Genomic DNA, 18,208 nt, shown 5'->3' with positions numbered 1-18,208 from the left:
TCATTTAATATTTACAAAGCATTTACAGAAATGCTTAGCACGTTTGATAAATATAATAAAAATTGCAATTTCAGCCTGTGAGGAATAGAATATTTCCAAGTATTGGGATGGAAATAGAGATTAAAGATTGAATCCTATGAACTAAAAAAAAATCCCTTCCCAGCCTGAGTTCCTGCACTTCTGTGAGGATGACTCCCACATCTGGAAACTAGTTCCTATGTAACAATAGCCAAATACTTAAAAGTTTAAGCCAAGAAGTTATGATGAAATATTTTTATTCATACTACAGATGCTAATCAGAAATTCTACAATGGAAGTTTTATGTTTTTAAAGACATGGGTTAGGGAAACGATGAGATCAATAGCTATAAAATACTATTAACTAATGTAGAAACAACGAGTTGTTTGTGAGCAAAAAATGATCTTTATTATTATTTGAGGAGTGAAATGTCAGGAATCCTGATGTCAGGTTTGAGCCCCACTAGTAACCAGGGAAGTTTTAACATCCCTTCCTCTCTTTGCCTGTTTCTCTTCCGTAAAATAATTGCAGCAGGTTTCTGTACGCTTTGAAAAAAAAATCAAAGTAAAATAAAAATGCTTCAGCTGAAGCAACAGTGAGATAGAGTTGACAGAAGAGTTTATGTCTTAGAGAACAGAACAAGAAGTCAAGAAGTGGATTCCCTGATGTTAGAATTAAATGAATGGCAGCACACGTGGTACAAAGCATGGACTATGCATTTCCCAGGACCTGAATGTTGGCACAATAACTTTGATGAATTTTTAGATTAAATAGCAGATACCACATAGCAGCAAAGAATGTTAGCTTTACTTCCATTTGTATAAATGAGAAATTTAAGGAACTTGTCAAAATATTACCTGGTTAAGTGTGTCTGGCAGGCTTGAGGGACTTTGTAAACTATAACACGCAGCGCCACCTAGCGGACTGGACCAATGTCTCCGTCGTGGGGGGTGTGTGGTGTCCTGCTAATTTAGCTTTTGTCAGGATATAATTTTAAGAGGCTATGAAATCACCTGTTTTCCATGTAGAACTAACTGTTGATTTACTCTCCCTCTCCACCTTGTAAACAGTGGGGATCACCAGTCTTTCTGCTACAGGATCCCCTCTGGGTAAGGCACAGCACCACCTGTTCTAAGGCCATGATCAAAGAATTATGAATGGGACACTAAGATGGCCTCTATGCCCTGTCTCCAAGGAAGGTGGTGAGCCCAGGGGGTGCCATATCAGACTCTGTAGGGTGCCCCATGTAGGACTCTCAGTGACATTCATGTTTCAGCTGTCTACTTCTTTTTTTTTTTTTTTTTTTTAATTTTTATTTATTTACGATAGTCACACAGAGAGAGGCAGAGACACAGGCAGAGGGAGAAGCAGGCTCCATGCACCGGGAGTCCGACGTGGGATTCGATCCCGGGTCTCCAGAATCGCGCCCTGGGCCAAAGGCAGGCGCCAAACCACTGCGCCACCCAGGGATCCCTCAGCTGTCTACTTCTTATCTCAACCTGTGGTTGTTTTTTTGTTTTTTAATGGTTGGCCATAACTGCCTAGAGTATGAAGTTAGAGAATAATCTATCAGTCATTTCCTCATGTAGTGAGATCTACAGAAGGCAGGCCAACCTAAGAAACACTTTGTACAAAGTGTATTTTTACCCTTAACACACAAACCTGTCATTTATATCGTGCAAAACACACATACACATGCGAACACACTCACACACATACACACACACATTAGCTAGCCATGGTGTTTTAGTTTCCAACCTTAACACATTTTTTTCCATGTAGTCATCCAAAACTTCATAGCTATTACCCATTGATCTCATAGTTGGACACCTTTGTTGGGGAATAAAAAAGATGGATTCAAGGTCAGAACCTACAAGTTTTCCCAGATTTGCTTTGTTAGCAAGTCTTTCAGGAGGTGACAAATGGCAGCCTGTGCTTGTAGGAGTCCATGCTCCACTTGGGCTGGCTCAATGTTTCTGCATGGAGATTCACAGGTATCTGGAAGCTTCAGTGCAAGTGTCCAGAGAAGAGCACATAGCCTGACTGCCCATTCGCCCCACTTCCTTCTACATGTCTGCATTCTCCTTTCTCCCCTCCAATCTGCTTGGAGAGATGTTTCTCCTTTCTTTTCTTACCTGTACGCCCTAGGCCAGATGAAGAGATGATTTCCTTTGAATTTTTTTCTGTGACAAAGCCTTATCTGCAAAGATTTTCCAAACTGAGTAAGATAGAGACAGTTCAAGTGCAGAAATAAATACACCTGGCTTTCATCAGTCCATGACTCCCCCAAATCACCTATTCTTTCCTCTTTTAATTTAGAGCTTAGCCTCTGCTGGGGTATCATCTCTACACTGACAATAGGATCCAGGAGGGAAAGTGAAGGGAGACGTGGCCCTGACTTCCTTAAGCTCTCAAAGTTCCACAAAGCTCAGTGTGTATTCTTTTTAGTCTGAAACAGATCCCAGAGCCTGCCACACCTCAGTGTGCATGCTGGTTGTTATATGACGCCTGGGCAACTTAGCTCAACTCTTTAAGCCTTAATTTTTTCTGCTTTAAAACCAGATGATAACAAATATATTGTAAAATTTAAATACACTGAATTACAAGGGAACTTGTATACTACTGGCACATAGCTCAGCACATGCTCAAAGTTTTCTTTCCAACTTGTTTTCTGGTTCTTAATTTTAAGCCAGAAGATCCTTCTTCATTTAGTTCTAGGGAGTCAGGAGGTAACTTCCAAAAAGGAACCACCCTAGAGCCCCTCCATTTAATTATAATTTTGGTTGATGTGGGATCTGAGACTGGTATAAAATTGTATCTAATCCTTGGAATGTATGTATATTCCTTACCAGCTTTGGAGAAAAAGCTACAAAGATAAAAAGAAATGATAATAACCCCAAATGGATCCTATGACAATTTAAAAAGGCACTTGAAAGCCACCAAATGCTAAAAGAGAAAGAATCCGGAGATTTATAGCAGCAAGACAAGCAACCAACATTTCCATATCTTCTTCTAATACCCAAGCAACTCTCAAATAGAGAATATAGATTGAGAAAGCTGTGGCCAAGACTCTGAAGTGAAAGTCGGTCCTCTGATTGTTTATTGCTTTACTAGAGCAGAGGGAAGTGACACCCATTGTCTGTACATATTCTGTGGCACCATATGCAAACTGGTCAACAACCAGTACCTGGGTAACTCTTCCAACTCATCCCATTAAAATAATCTTTTGAACTTTGAGTGCCTTTCCTTCCCAAATGATCCCACCCTTTTAACAAAGAATCTTGTGTATTCTCAAAAGGACAAGAGTCTTCAGTCTACTGGACAGAAGAAACCAAAGTGTTCCTTTTCCCAAAATCCATTTACTGATGTCTTGATTGAAAATCTACTGGAAGCAGGTCACTGTTACCATTACCTTTTCAAAACATATTGAAAACCTGAGGAACAGGTGCTAAGACCACACTATCCCTCTGAAGATGGTGAGAATCATCTCGGCAGGGCCAATTTTGCAACCCCATTTCTGGAAGCCAGGACTCAAGGGATTTGTCTTAGTCATGAATGGATATTTCTCCAATCTTAAGGCATGAAGGCTGTCAAAATAAGGTTCCGAAGAGTACCTTTCTGCTCATCAGTGACCTCAGAAGTGAAGGACAGAATGGTTTGGTCTTCCTGAGTAGTGCTCAGTAGGACCGCAGCGGTTTGGCATAGATTGGCTCCAGGATATGATGAATGAGAACCAAAAACAGGCCTCCAAGGAAGACAGCAGTGAGGAAAGCCAGCAGGACATAGCGGCCAATGAAAAAGGAATCCACAATCTGTAGAAGGAAACATCAAAAATGAAATTACTATCACTTCAGCACCCTGCTTGTGCTCATCTGAAATCTTTGATGAGTGGGCCCAAAGTCCATTTCTATTTGTGACTTCCAGTAACATCCTGCTCTGAATCTCCTCTGTAAATGACTAAGAAAGAACCTTAACACCCTGAGCTGGAAATATGAGATAAAGATAAGATTAATGAAGGACAGGGAAAAAAAATGGCTCAATTTAGAAGGAGGCTCATAAACACTGCAAAGACCTTGGATGAGCTCTTTTATGTTCTGAAATCAGTTATCTGAAAGAGTTCATGAGAAACTTGCTTGCTTGGTCTTAGAAAAGCTCATTTTTGATGTTAACTTTTCTATTATGAATATTTTACTTTTTAAAAAGATTTTATTTATTTATTCATGAGAGACACATAGAGAGAGGCAGAAACATCACCAGAGGGAGAAGTAGGCTCACTGCGGGGAGCCCGATGCAGGACTCAATCCTGGGACCTCAGGATCATGCCCTGAGCTAAAGGCAGATGCTCAACCACTGAGCCACCCAGACGTCCCTATTATGGAGAATTTTAAACATATAAAAATATAACAGCGTAATAACCTCCATATATGCAAGATCAAGCCCCCAAATCATGAACCCATTCATTGCTGATTCAGGAGAGTTCATTTTCAAAATGGAAAAGTGATTCTTTAAAACTTTCATCAGAAGGGTCCTGAACCCTGACATTCATAATCCAGTGCTCCAAGGCTTAGGTTAAATGACCATTTGACTGAGGCACTGAAATGTTGAAAGGATAGATAACGTGCCCCAAATCATACAGTTGGGTGCCTGCACTCATACTTGAGGCTCCAATGCTGTTGGTCTTTGCGGACCAAACCTATACTTAGAGTTGGCTCTGCCCACCTGCCTACTGTCTGCTGCCAGAGCTCTACTCTTCCCAGATCCAATGAGTGGTGCTTAAATCAGGGCAGGAAAAAGCAATTTAATCTATGAACCTAATGGAACTGGAACATGAACCAAGTGACAGGATGACTTCACAGCTTCAAAAGGGAAGGGACTCCAAAATACCTGAAAGGCAGTTATGGTAGACAGAACTATGGCCCCCAAATGCCCATATCCTAATCTCCAGAAATAGTGAATACATTAGATTACATGGCAAAAGAGAAATAGGGTTGTAAATGGAATTAAGGTTGCTAATAGGCTGACTTTAAAATAGGGAGATTAGCCTGGATTATCCAATCCAGGTGGGCCCAGCATAATCACAAGGGTCCTTACACATGGCAGAGGGAGGTGGAAGAAAAGGTCAAAGAAAGAGATGTAAAGATGCAGGTAGAGTCAGCGAGATGTTTGCTGGCTCTGAAGATGGAGCAAGGGAGCCACTAGCCAAGGGCTGCCTCTAGAAGCTGGGAAAACAAACAAATTCTTCCCCAGAACCTCTAGGAAGGCATTCAGCCCTGCCAACCCCTGACTTTAGCCCGGTGAGACTGCGTTTGGACTTCTAACATACAGAACTGTGAGATAAGACGTCTGTGTTGTAAGCCATAGAGCGGTGGTGATTTGTTACAGCAGCAACAGGAAGCTAATACAGTGGCGATGTCCAGACTACCTGTCAAGTCCTAGCACTGCTCTGATCGCCGAGATCCAAAGATACCAAGAAGGAAAGGGCTGCTCCAGAGATTACCCCAACAGCAAACTTACAACAAAGGTCAGTTTGATAAAACAGCTTTAACATAACTTTGACCTTGGCTCCTGTACCGAACAAGTCTCTCGCGGGCTACATGTTTGCTCGTTTGACACGTTTCACTTTTTAATTAGCCAATTAGCAGGCCTTGGGTGCAGAAGGCCCAGGTCATGTATTATTGATACAGTATTGAGCCAGGCTGCTGCAGGGGCCAGTTCTCAAAGCCTGAAAATGAAAACACCAGTTCTGTTGGCCATGCTGACAGACATATTTTGCTCAAACATCCTTCTCTCCTGGGTCTGTAACTCCTATGACGGAGGATAGAGGGATTGAATTCAAAACAGTATTTTTGGTTCTGCGCCCTTTTTCCAATATTCACGTCTACAGCGGCCCAGAAATATGGCCCTTCATACTCTCTCCCTCTCAGGGAAACAGAGGCGGGAGTCTCTTTCTGGCTCCCACACTTGGTACTTGCACCTTGACAGAGCAGTTTTCAAATGTTGAGAAAAACACCCGCTATGTGTGGAAATGATTCCTTAAATCTGTGTGGTATTATGTGCCATGGACTTTTCAGAACAAATGTCCTCTCTTTTGCCACAATCAGTCCTAGATAGGGTTAGAAACGTGCGCCAATTTTAGTTCAGAACTTGGATAATTTTGTGTACTGTGGTCTAGTGTCGACAACTCACCCACAAACCCCCCAGTTTCTGTCGAGTCCCCAACAATGAAGATTTTGCAGACAGACCTCAGCTTGAATCCTTGTTCTGCCTCTTCCTATATATGTATGACCTTGGGCAAGTTACTTTAGCCTCTTAGAGCCTCAGTGTCCTTACCTATAAAATGGGAATAGCACTATTTCATACTAGTTAGAGTTGTCTTAAGGTTTAAGTGAGATATGCTGAGATATGCAAACAAGGTGCCTAGCACACAACGTCACACACAGTAATCCCTTAAAAAATGTTAGATGAGGCGCCTGGGTGGCTCAGTCGGTGGAGCGTCCTCTTGATTTCAGCCCAGGTCATGATCTCAGGATCCTGGGATCGAGCGCTGTGTTGGGCTTTGCATTCAGCCAGGAACCTGCTTAAGGTTCTCTCTCTGCCTCTCCCCCTGTCTCCCTCTCTTAAAAAAAGAAAAGCGTGAGCTAATGTCATCATTATTACTTTAAAAATGAAAATGGGAGGTTGAGAGGAAAGAAGCTGCTAGAATGAGTGATGGGAAATAAGTGAATACCATTATCAAGATCTTAGGGTAAAGCCAGAGTCCCAGTCAGGAATGGGACTGGGGTCTCCAGAAGGATTGTGAGTGAAGTGGTAACAATCCCTCTAGAGAGGTGGGTGAGTGAAGGATGGGGTTCCAGGAATGAGTGGCAGCCCATCCCCCCAGACAGCCATTGGTACTGAATTCAGCTGTCTCTACAACTTCTGCTTTTCACAGAAATGCTCTTTCCCCACCAATCTTCTTTATGGAGAGTACTCTCTTAAAAGCATGCGTGGAGTAATTGAAACACACGGGGATGGACAAGCTTGCCGCTCAGCACCCTGAGGGCATCGTATGCTTTGGCAGGGATCTAGGTTTCTGAGCCCCGACTACCAGGATGGGGACACTTGTATTTCAGGGCCAGGTGCTGTTCCTGTTCCTAAGTCATTTCCTCTTCTCCAGCCCCACTGTGTCAAGTGGTTTTTGGACGCACTGCTCATTCAGCTTGATGCTCAGTGGGGACGCACTCGAATCAGGCATCTGACTGCCCCATGGTGTTGCATTTGGGAATCAGTGTGAGAGTCTCATCCTGGGTGAAAGGACTGGGCAATGTAAAACTTCCCCTGGGCTTTCCCCACCCGTGTGTTAACTTTATGCTTCCTACACATTTCAGCTGACCTGACGACCTGAGACCTGATGTAGGGGAGCACCTCGGAGCAGGATAGCGGTCTAGACCAAGAGAGAGAAGAGTCATGACTCAGGAGGCAAAATTAAGCCAATGGTTTTACCTTCATTTCGACCTCTGGGGCTGGGACTTCGCTGGCTCGAGGGAAGAGCAGCAGAACTGCTGTGATGATCAGAGCGCCGAGGAACACAAAAATGATAGAGAACCTGGGGTCAAAAGACAGAACGTCACGAGCCTGGTTTACAGATTCCTCTCTAATCAGTTAGGTCTGGACTGGCTCTTCCCTGGAGCCAATATTCTAAGTTCTAGTCTCTTAGGGCACAGAGTCCTGCCCACACTGTCCAGTGAATTAGAAATACTCTCCCCTTCTTCCTAGATGGGTCCCCAACTGGATGCCTTCCTATTGATTCCTGGTGATTCGAGATTCCTAAGAATGGGAATTAGTACTTTTTATTTTGCCTCTGTGCATTCATATCATGAAAAATCAGAGCAGCCCTTCCCTCTTCTCAACTTCTCTGTTTGTCTTTAGACTGGAATACTCTGGTAGATCATGTAGCTCGCTGCTTTGTGTGGACACTGTCTGGCCAGAGCGCGACTCTGCAGGATGCTCAGGGTCAGTGTTCTGAGGCCCAGTCCCCAAGAGAGAGCCAAGCCATCGGCACTTCTGCTGTGTCCCCAGGCCCAGGTTAGGGCCTTAGGGACAGATGGAGCATGTGCTCTCTTAAGTCTGAACAATTAAGAAAGACACACACATACACCTCCGAGAAATTCAGCAGGCAGAGAATGCGGATTTCCTTTTTGTCCCATCTCCTCCACAGTGAGAGCTGGAAAATAAACCACTTCCCTTCTCCTCTCACCTCCGCTTCAGAGCATAAATAACACCGTCAGTGCTTATGATAACAGGTTAAAATGCAACTCATTCAAACTGCCAGTAATTACAAAAATGATCTTCTGGATTCTAAATGTTTAATGAGCATCAGCGATTTCGCTTCTAATTGCTTTTACCTTGGACTCCCAGCTGGAGAGAATGCCTTACCTGGCTATCCCCGAGGCTCTGGATAACAGCACACACAGCAGCAGCACTAGCACCCAGAGCAGGGCTAAGATGAACACGCCGGCCCCCACCCCGAGCACGGTGCCAGCCATCTGTGGGGGAAACGAAGCATAAGCACCGTGCCCCACTCGGCCCTGGAGCCACCCGGGTACCACGTGCCATGCGCCACCCTCCCTGCACTGGTGCTACCTATCTTCAGCCCTCTCCTGGCTTGTGCGAGGGCAGTCAGACAGGTGCAAATCCAAATACAGAATGTCCGAATTCAGTATGATGAACTTTTTTTTTTTTTTTTTTAAAGATTTTATCTGGGCAGCCCTGGTGGCGCAGTGGTTTGGCGCCGCCTGCAGCCTGGGGTGTGATCCTGGAGACCCCGATCGAGTCCCACGTCGGGCTCCCTGCATGGAGCCTGCTTCTCCCTCTGCCCGTGTCTCTCTGCCTCTCTCTGTGTCTATGAATAAATAAATAAAATCTTTAAAAAAAAAAAAGATTTTATCCATTTATTCATGAGAGACACAGGGAGAGAGAGGCAGAGAGACACAGGCAGAGGGAGAAGCAGGCTCCATGCAGGGAGCCCGACGTGGGACTCGATACCAGGTCTCCAGGATCACACCCTGGGCTGAAGGCCGATGCCTAACCACGGAGCCACCCAGGCGTCCCAGTCTGATGAACTTCTGATTAGAATTATCAGAATACAGGTCTTTGGGAAAATTCAGTCTCTTAATAGGAATTAGAAATTTAAAACGCAAAGCCTTTGTTTTAGGTGAGGATGGAGAGGTTGCTTTCTGCTCTGTGTGGCTCACTTCAGATCTGGTATCTGAATTCTGGTTTGGCTTCTCTGATGCAGCAGCAAGCTGAATGCTCTCCTATAAACACTACCAGCTGGGGGCGGGAGGTGGCTGTGAAGGCACCAGGGCCCAAGCACAGGGAGCCCATGTGGAGGCTGAAGCTCTCAGGTGTGCTAAGTCTGAGTCTGAGGTGTGAGCTTTAACTCCCCAGACAATCACAGGACAGATATGTCCCCACTCTACTGTTGAGTTTTTCTTCATGAAAAGGAAGCAAACCCCTAAATGCTTGAAGAAGATGAGAACGATGGAAGAAAAAAAGGAACCATCACTGTATTTACAAACATATTTCATTTACTCATGCAACAGACTTCTGAGGTAGGTCTTATTACAGTTGGGTTACAGAAGACATAACTGAGCTGTAATGTGAAGGGATATGTATTAGCAAACTGCTGGCTTATGATAGAGTGGTGTCCTCTCACAGTTCTGGAGGCCAGAAGTCTGAAATCAAGGTGCCAGCCAGGCTGAGCTTCCTCCAAAGGCTCTAGGGGAGAATGCTTCCTGGATTCTTCTAGAGTCTTGAGTGCCGGGCATTGCTTGGCTTGTGGCTGCATGGCTCCATCTTCCCATGGCCTTCTCCTTTGTATCCCTGTCTCTTCCTCTTCTGTCTCTTATGAGGACAATTGTGGTGCATTTAGGCTCCACCCAAAGAATCTGGTTTGATCTCTTCTCAAGATCCTCAATTATGCCTTGCAAAGACCCTTCTTCCACATAAGGTCACATTCACAGGTTCTGGGGATTAGGATGTGGGCACAATCTTTGTGACCCACTCCAATGATTCTAGAGCAGTCCCTCCCCTTGATTTTCCCCTTCAGTATCAGAGACAAATCTCAAGCAAATAAATTCCTCCTCAGTCAATGGTTTTCTTTACCCTGATGGCTTAAATACCACAAAAATTATCATCTATGAGAAGCTCTGTTATAAAGCCATTGGAAAGATCGGAAAGGAAGCCCTAGGAATAAACTGACAAACAAACATTTATTCGATCAACATCTATTACGTGCCACAAGGGAGTCACAAGGGTCAGAAGGGTAAACTAGATGTATCTTCTGACAGAAGCTGCAGGCCCGCTGGAGAACGCTGTCATGGGAACAATTATCCACACCACACTCTGATAAGCAGACAAAGTACAGTGGGAACTGAGGAAGTGCGAAGGGAGAAGGCTTCACCCAGGTGACCTCGCACAGGCCCATTTGGGAAAGAATCAGTGTGGCAGGATGACAGGCAGGGGTGGGATGAGCTGAGAGAGGAGTGGTGGCAGATGAGGCTGGGCTCTCACTTGCCTCTCTCACCTAACTTGGGTGCATCCCCCCCTCTTAGAGCACACGGTATCACCTCAGTAACCCTAAACTGTCAAGTGTTTCCCACTTCTGGGTCCTTGTATTTGCTGTTTCCACTGCCTGGATTTAACCCCCAACCCCCAACGAACCTTCCACTATTTACAGGGCTGGCTTCTCATCTGTCTGATCTCAGCCTTAAATGTAACCTCCTCAGAAAGGTCTTCCCTCATGGCTCTTGCTAAACTAACACCTTCGAACAATTACTCTCCATCACTCCTTATTTCCTTCAGGATACATTTCACAAACTGTACTGTACATTTTTACTTACTATTTACAGGTTTACTTTCCATGTCTCCAACTAGTATAGTAAAGTCCACTAGGACAGAGACTTTAAATCTTGCTCACCACAGTATCCCCAGTTCTTACCACAGATTTTATAAGCAAGAAATATTTGTTGGATGAATAAATGAAGCAGTGCTAACAAGTCCACAGAAATCAAGTGAAGGTGTGATAGGATCATTTTTAGCTTTAGAAAGATGACTGTAACTTCTGGTCAATACACTGGACAGACCTACCAAGGGAAGTACCTCATACAACAGTGAACACTTGCTTAATAAAACTGAGTAAAAGGAATTCAATACATGGCGGAGCTCGGAAGCAATAAAGGAAAATCCTGAAGCTATAAATGAAAGCGTAATTCAAAATCTGAGTGGTAAGCAGGAGCTGAGCTTTGCAGGGATACCAAAACCAGCTGCAGACTCTGGAGCAGCCCCCTCTTGGACAGGTGAAGTATCAGACCCACAATACAGAGAACTGGAACTGAGAACAAGGCATAAAGATAAGCCCTGAAAGGACTCATCTGTGTTTGAAATAGGGATGAAAACATTTGCTGCTGACTTTGTTGGAGGAAAGCTGGCAAGTACCTCAGGCCATGAGTGAAAAAAGAATAAACCAAGAGAAATGTGAATCCCAACCCAACACCACATGTGGATGTGGGGTTCAAATCATACTATCAAAGTGGTATGGGAATCTCGAGAAGTAAGATTAACATAAAACCAGTCTAAAAGTGAGAAACCCATAAATGCCCAGCAGTGATAACTGAAACCACTCTGTAAGGATGCCACGCAATCGGCACACAAGGCTCCTAGTAGAGTGGGTATAAAATAAAGATGTTTTCAGATGTACAAAGACTGAAATGGAGTTCACATATGCTTGGGCAAGAATGAAAATGAACCAAGAAAGAAGGCATGGATGGGAGGAGGAATGGTAAGAAAAATACTGGGAAATACTGATAATAAAGATTTCTGTAATGATAAGGACAAATTGAGGAGTTAAAAACAAGGAAGAACAATAGCGACATATTTATGGATATGTCTCTTCAGGCAAGGGAACCAAAGCAAAAATAAACTATTGAGACTACACCAAAATAAAAAGCTTTCACACAACAAAGGAAACCATCAATAACACAAGGCAACCTAGTGAATGAGAGAAGATATTTGCAAATAATATATCCCATAAGGGGTTAATACCCAAAACACATAAAGAAATTCTACAATTGGACACCAAAAAACCCAAAAAAACAAAAAAACCCCAACAACAATCTGATGAAAAAATGGGCAGAAGACCTGAATAAACATTTTTCCAAAGAAGGCATACAGATGGCCAACAGACACTTGAAAAGATACTCAACATCACTCATCATCAGGGAAATGCAAATCAAAACCACAATGAGATATTACATTATACGAATCAGAATGGCTAGACAATAAAAAGAAATTACAAGTGTTAGTGAGGATGTAAAGAAAAAGGAACCCTTATACACTACTGGTGTAACATACATTGGTACAACCACTTGGAAAACAGTATGGAGGTTCTTCAAAAAGTTAATGATAGAAATACCATATGATTCAGTAATTCCACTCCTGGGAATTTACCTAAAGAAAATGGAAACACTAATTTGAAAAGATATGCAGCCCTATGTTTATTGCAGCATTATTTACACTAGCCATGATATAGAAGCAACGTAATAGTGCGTCAATAGAAGAATGGATAAAGAAGATCTGGTATGTACACACACATGTACACACATGAGCCGAAACCAAGAGTTGGATGCTCAACGGACTGAGCCACTCAGGTACCCCCAAAGGTTTTTTTTTTTTAAGTAGAGAAATAAACTACATTCCTGGATGAGATGGTTCAATATTAAAAGATCTCAGTATCAATTCAATGCAATTCTAACCAAAATCTCAAAATAAATTTTTATGGAACTCATGGAACTTGAAAACAGATCCTAAATTCATATGGAAGAGCAAAAGCCCAAGAATAGCGAAAACAATTTTGAGAACTAGGATGGAGACTTGCCTTTCTTGTTACCAACTGCCGCAAGACACATTATAAAACCAAGGTAATTAAAACAGTGTGATATGGCATAAAGACACATGGATCAGTGGGATAAAATAGAGAACCCAGAAACAGATCCATGCATTTATGAGAACTTTGTATAGGACGGAGCTGGTTCTGATTCAGCAGGTAAAGGATTTCGTAGATGGTGTTGGGACAAATGATCATCCAATCAGAAAACTAATACTCGACCTCTACTTTATGTCATATACAAGCCAATTTTATATGGAAAGTAATTCATAATAAAACAGCATATGTTTAAATATACAAATGTTCAGGCTGACTACACTAGAATACGTAATGAAGTACAGCAGTCAGATGCTTGCACCTAAACTTAGAATCACCATGAACGCAAAAGCTACAAATGCAGGCTCATGCAGGTGTGTTGTATGGCAACTCAAATACCACGAGCTGGGCTGCCTTCAGTTATGTGATTTTCTCAAGTGATGAACAACTCTTGTTAAAGTTCCAAAACACAAGTAAGTATAATTTTCCCTTGATTTACATTTGAGTTGCATTCCTGGAAATTTTACTATATCAAACTATGCCAAAAAATACATTATGTTTATATGAAAAATGGAGTTAGGTTCTAGGCTCAGATTACAAATAAGTATCCTGTGGGACACTTGAAAATTGTACAGGATGCAGGACAATTCACTGCAGAACCTCTAGCATCCGTAGCCCTGCTCTGAAAACCCCAGTAGTGCCTTCAAATCACAATAATAACCAAATGTGCTCTTACAAATTCCAAAATGACCAACAGGGCAGTACCATCCCCTTGGAGAACCACTGTTCTAGAAAAACTCCTACATAAAGAGACATCTATAAGGATGTTCACTGCAGTTTTTTTCATAATAGCAAAACATCTGAAAAAACCTAAGTGTCCATGAATAAGAGAATGGATACAGTATTATATACTCGTAATGAACACTTAAAATGAATGAATTTGGTTACCTGTATTGATAAGAATGTTATCTCAGAGACAATGTTGAGTGATAAAGGCGAATTATAAATTGAAGCCCACAGTATGATATTAGTTGTGCTTTTAATATTAGAGAAGTAATATATAGGGGCACCTGGGTGGCACAGTTGGTTGTTTTCAACTCTTGGTTTCAGCTCAGGTCATGATCTCAGGGTCAGGAGATGAACTTCTTAAGGCTCAACCTCAGCGTGGAGTTGGCTTCAGTTTCTCTCTTCCTCTCCCTCTGCCCACCCCGTGCCCCACCACCCCACACACTCTCACAGTCTCTCTCTCTCTCTCTAAAATAAGTAAGCAGATCTTTAAAAAGTAATATATATCATTTATGATGTACATGTATACTGTACAAATATAAATACATGGGCACAAATGATGTACAACAGTCTCAAGAGTGTTTGCCTATGGGGAGGGAGGAATGGCAAATGGGGCCAGAAAAGAGAACAAGAGGGATCTGAAATAAATCTGTGATGTTTTATTTAAAAGAAAAAAACTTAAGCAGATGTGCCAAACTGTTAATGTTTCTTAATCTCGTTAGTAGGGCATAGGTATCTGTTATACTACCCAGTGTAATATTCTCTATTTATGAAATTCTTCAGAGAACTCTTAATTTTTAAAGAGGTAGCTGGTGGCTCAGTGCATATGAATTAAGATCAGAGACCAGACTGGTGACCAGTAGGGGACTTTCTGGATAAGGGATGTTGAGGGTCTAGACTCCTGTAACTGTGGAAATGGAAAGGAGTCAAGGGAAAAGGTGTTAGAGATGACTCAGGTTTCCTGCTTCATTGACTGAGCTGATGGTACTACCCTAACAAGATAACTAGTTAATTGCTGATGTTTTGTATAAACTGTAAAAATTACTTGTAAAACTTGGACCAACTCTAACGCCTAGAATACTGGGCAAGTGGTAACTGCAGTTGGTACCATCAGAAACAAGCTCTTCAATCCCCATGGAAGTTTAAAGGTTCATGAGCCATTGGGGTCCATATATGGCATGGCTTTAAAGTAATGAGATAAATATCCCCAACCTCTTATAAGAATGCGGTTCATCACTTTATAACCAAACTGTACATTTTCTGACTAAGCATGGACAGGAAAGCCTAGATGTAGTATAAAGCACTATTGTGGGATAGAAGTGAACATCCAGTCATCTTATTTCGTTTATTCAGTGTGGGGAATACTTGTGATTATTTCCCATACTGGAATAGCTTAATTATTGAGTAAAATACAATTAAAAAAATTAAAATAGTGTTTTGGATTCATGTCCAGGGCTTTTTTTTAAAAAAAGATTTTATTTATTTATTCATGAGAGACACAGAGAAAGAGGCAGAGGGAGAAGCAGGCTCCCTGCAGGGAGCCAGATTCAGGAATCGATCCCAAGACCCCAACATCACACCTGAGCCGAAGGCAGATGCTCAACCATTGAGCCATTCAGGTATCCCCATGTCCTCGGCTTTTTTAAACCTTCTTTGAGAACAGATGGTTTAGCCAACCTGGTTTCCAGCATAAGTCCATTTACTTGGGACACCTGGGTGGCTCATCAGTTGAGCATCTGCCTTCAGCCCAGGGCGTGATCCCGGGGTCCTGGGATCGAGTCCCACTGCACCCCCAGCCTAACAGACCTAATACACCGCTGGCCCTGGCTGTGGATCCCGTGTGAGAATACCAATGGCCATCCAAGGATAACTTACTGTCCAGCACAAATGTGCATTCCACGGAGGCTAAGTTGGGCCTAGTGCCCTGTGGGAGGTAGATATCTCACCCATTCCCGCACTTTCACAAGCTCCAGCCCGGGAAGGCAGCAGAGAACGGGGATTCCAGGAGTCACTGGCCTTTCTTGAGGATTCACTTTCCTTTATAGCTGTCCCAAACATTCAAATATAATGGGATGAGCGGGGGGGGGGGGGGGGGGGGAATCACACATTTATTTTTCTACATTATTTATTATTTTTCTACATTCAATCCGGTTTGAATTTTAATGTATTAGGATAATGCTTCTACCTTTGTTAATGAAGTAAAATGCAAGGCTGGGGAGGAAAAAAATCCATGGCGGCGCTACCTAAATGCCTTCGATGTGGCATCATCTCTTAGGGCAGTCTGAGAAAACGGGGACGGGGGGTCGAGGCCGGGGCTCCCAGTGCCCCCCCGGGGCAGTGCAGACCGCACCGGCGGCTCGCGGGGCAGCGGCACCCCCGGACCTGGGGTCTGCGGGTCTGGCGTCGCCCCCGGTCTCATCTTCAGGGTGTGCGCCCGGCTACCTCCCGGCAGGCGGACAGACGAATGTATCTGAATCACGCACCGACATTTCGCTTTCTCAGCAGCACGAGGAAGCGAGCATCCCCGCTTCCCCCGCCCCCGGCCTTGGGTCCAGATCTGCGGCGAGCCGTGCGCCCACGCCCTCCTGCAGCCTCCTCCACCCCAGCCTCCCCCAGGCTGCCTCCGCAGCCGCCCCCACTTTCCTCGCCTCCCCCTCACCTGGCTCTCCCGCTCCCACCAGGTGTCCTACTCACACCTCAAGGTCCGGCCGAGTCCAGCCCCAGGGGCTTCGGTCTCCTTCCGACGAATCACAAGTGGGCTTTCATCCAGGCGCTTCCAGATTCGCTAATCAGCGCGGCTCTTTCAACACCCAGCTTCCTTCGTATTTGCTTACGGCCGCAGCGCCTCCAGGCAACGCCGAGCGTGGCGGGTAGGCGCGTCGCTCTCCGTTGCTCCCTCCGATTGGTCGATGCTGGTGTCAATCACACCGTCTCTTAGGTAACCCGCAGAACCATTGGTCAGTCTGGCGCGGGGGCGGGTTGTTAGGCGGGAGGGAGTCTATTCTCCCGGCCTCCCTCGCTGTTACTATGGAGACGGTACAGCCGGCGGTAGAGCCCGGGAAGGCAACCTCTTCCCCTCACCTCGAAGCCTGGAGATTTGTACCGCAGTCTGGACGTTACTGTATGCTTCGGAGTCTGATGGGCGTCTCTGTTCCCGATCCGGTGGTTTGGGTGGGCGGCGGGACTCTGGGGGCAAGTCCCATTAGGCCTCGGAGAGGTGGGGTCAGGCCCAGTCATTAAGGGTCCCTAACCCCCCACCCCGGAAGGAGCCGAGGCCGAAGCACAAGTTGCAACAGCATCATATTTTCATTTATCCTTACCTGGCCTTATTTTATTTGGAGTTATTCTTCGGTTAGCTTTAGGAAGTAGACCATGGCCAGGATAATTCTGCTCAAGGGCCGGACCGAGGAAGCGAGGCCAGGGTCCATCGGGTAAATCTGCAGCCACACCTCCAGGCAGCTGGAAGTGGTCCATGCTTTTAGGAGACTGCTCTTACCCAACCGCAAACTAAAACTCGCCATGATCTAGTTCCGAAGCTATGTAGGGCGGGTTAGTCCAAAACATCCATAAATCAGGCCAAGCAATGGAAATAGGGCCGAGGATGCATGCTCCACTGCTGAATCAGGAAGGGAAAAGAGACCACAATCAAAACCAAAACAATACCAAATTTGAGAACTGCAGTGCTTGAACCTTTGACCTCAGACAACTTTCGGAAATGTCATGAAGCAAACTATTCAGTCCTGGGACGCTGAATCTCTGATTTAGGGAATTCAGCTCCTGCGTCATAGCTTTGTGAGTAAAATAGAAGAAGATGACTGAATTCCATTGAATGTAAGTCTTAAATTTACTCTGCTTTCAAGGTTTCATTTGCAGTCATTTGTCTCAGCCCACTATTTCTCATGTGTTCAACAACTGAACCACTTGGCCCAGGGAGGAGCTCTGAGGTTAAGAAAGCCATTATTTTGATTAATTGATTTCCTTGGAATTGAGTGTTAAAGTGTAGCAAAGCACTGGTAGGGACTATGAAGACACAAAAAAATATGTGGCCCCTGCCCTCCTTAATAGGCTGTGGTTTGTTCCTGCCAACAGCATATGAAACAATTAGGAAACACTTTAAGGCAAGATATAACATGAGCCAAACTTAATTGCCCCCAGTAATAATCATACTTCATATTTACAGAGCCTTTTGTAGTTTTCAGAGCACTTCTTCACTTGCATTATTTGGGGGAAATAGAGTTTTGGCTGGAGTTAGCAGGGGTCCTCATGGTATAACTAGGACTAATGCGGGGCCCTGGCATAGAGGGAGGAGTGGAAAAGATGGAACAGAGATGGAAGGGAATCCAGGGGGAGAAAATAGTCTGAACAAAGGTATTAAGACAAGAATGAGCAATGAGTATCTAGGGGATAATGTTGGAGACTGGGCTAAGCCAGAGTAGAGGCAAA

General features: G+C 44.1%; 2 protein-coding genes across 5 annotated transcripts in view; one reads left to right on the top strand and one right to left on the bottom strand.

The window, feature by feature from the left end:
- Window positions 1-3,095: 3,095 nt before the first annotated feature.
- Window positions 3,096-17,184, bottom strand: TMEM218 (transmembrane protein 218). 3 transcript variants are annotated; one of them, XM_038535760.1, is made up of 4 exons: window positions 17,086-17,184; window positions 8,434-8,543; window positions 7,501-7,603; window positions 3,096-3,830 (listed from the first exon to the last, which is right to left on the bottom strand). In XM_038535760.1, exons 2-4 carry the CDS (start codon window positions 8,541-8,543, stop codon window positions 3,696-3,698), a joined length of 348 nt encoding a protein of 115 aa, XP_038391688.1. In that variant the 5' UTR covers window positions 17,086-17,184; the 3' UTR covers window positions 3,096-3,695. The 3 variants fall into 3 exon arrangements, with proteins under 3 accessions (XP_038391688.1, XP_038391687.1, XP_038391686.1); XM_038535759.1 differs by lacking the exon at window positions 17,086-17,184 and adding an exon at window positions 16,460-17,001; XM_038535758.1 differs by lacking the exon at window positions 17,086-17,184 and adding an exon at window positions 16,425-16,996.
- Window positions 16,809-18,208, top strand: part of PKNOX2 (PBX/knotted 1 homeobox 2) — a 310,043-nt gene continuing 308,643 nt past the window's right edge. For both annotated transcript variants that reach the window (XM_038535746.1, XM_038535750.1), the window contains exon 1: window positions 16,809-17,596. The gene's annotated coding sequence lies outside the window, so the exon portion shown is untranslated. The remainder of the gene's footprint in view (window positions 17,597-18,208) is intronic.

Source organism: Canis lupus, chromosome 5, assembly GCF_011100685.1.
Source record: "Canis lupus familiaris isolate Mischka breed German Shepherd chromosome 5, alternate assembly UU_Cfam_GSD_1.0, whole genome shotgun sequence".
NCBI classification, from domain to species: Eukaryota; Metazoa; Chordata; class Mammalia; order Carnivora; family Canidae; genus Canis; species Canis lupus.
The sequence above is the reverse complement of the archived record's forward strand: the minus strand, read 5'-3'. Positions and strand labels throughout refer to the sequence as shown.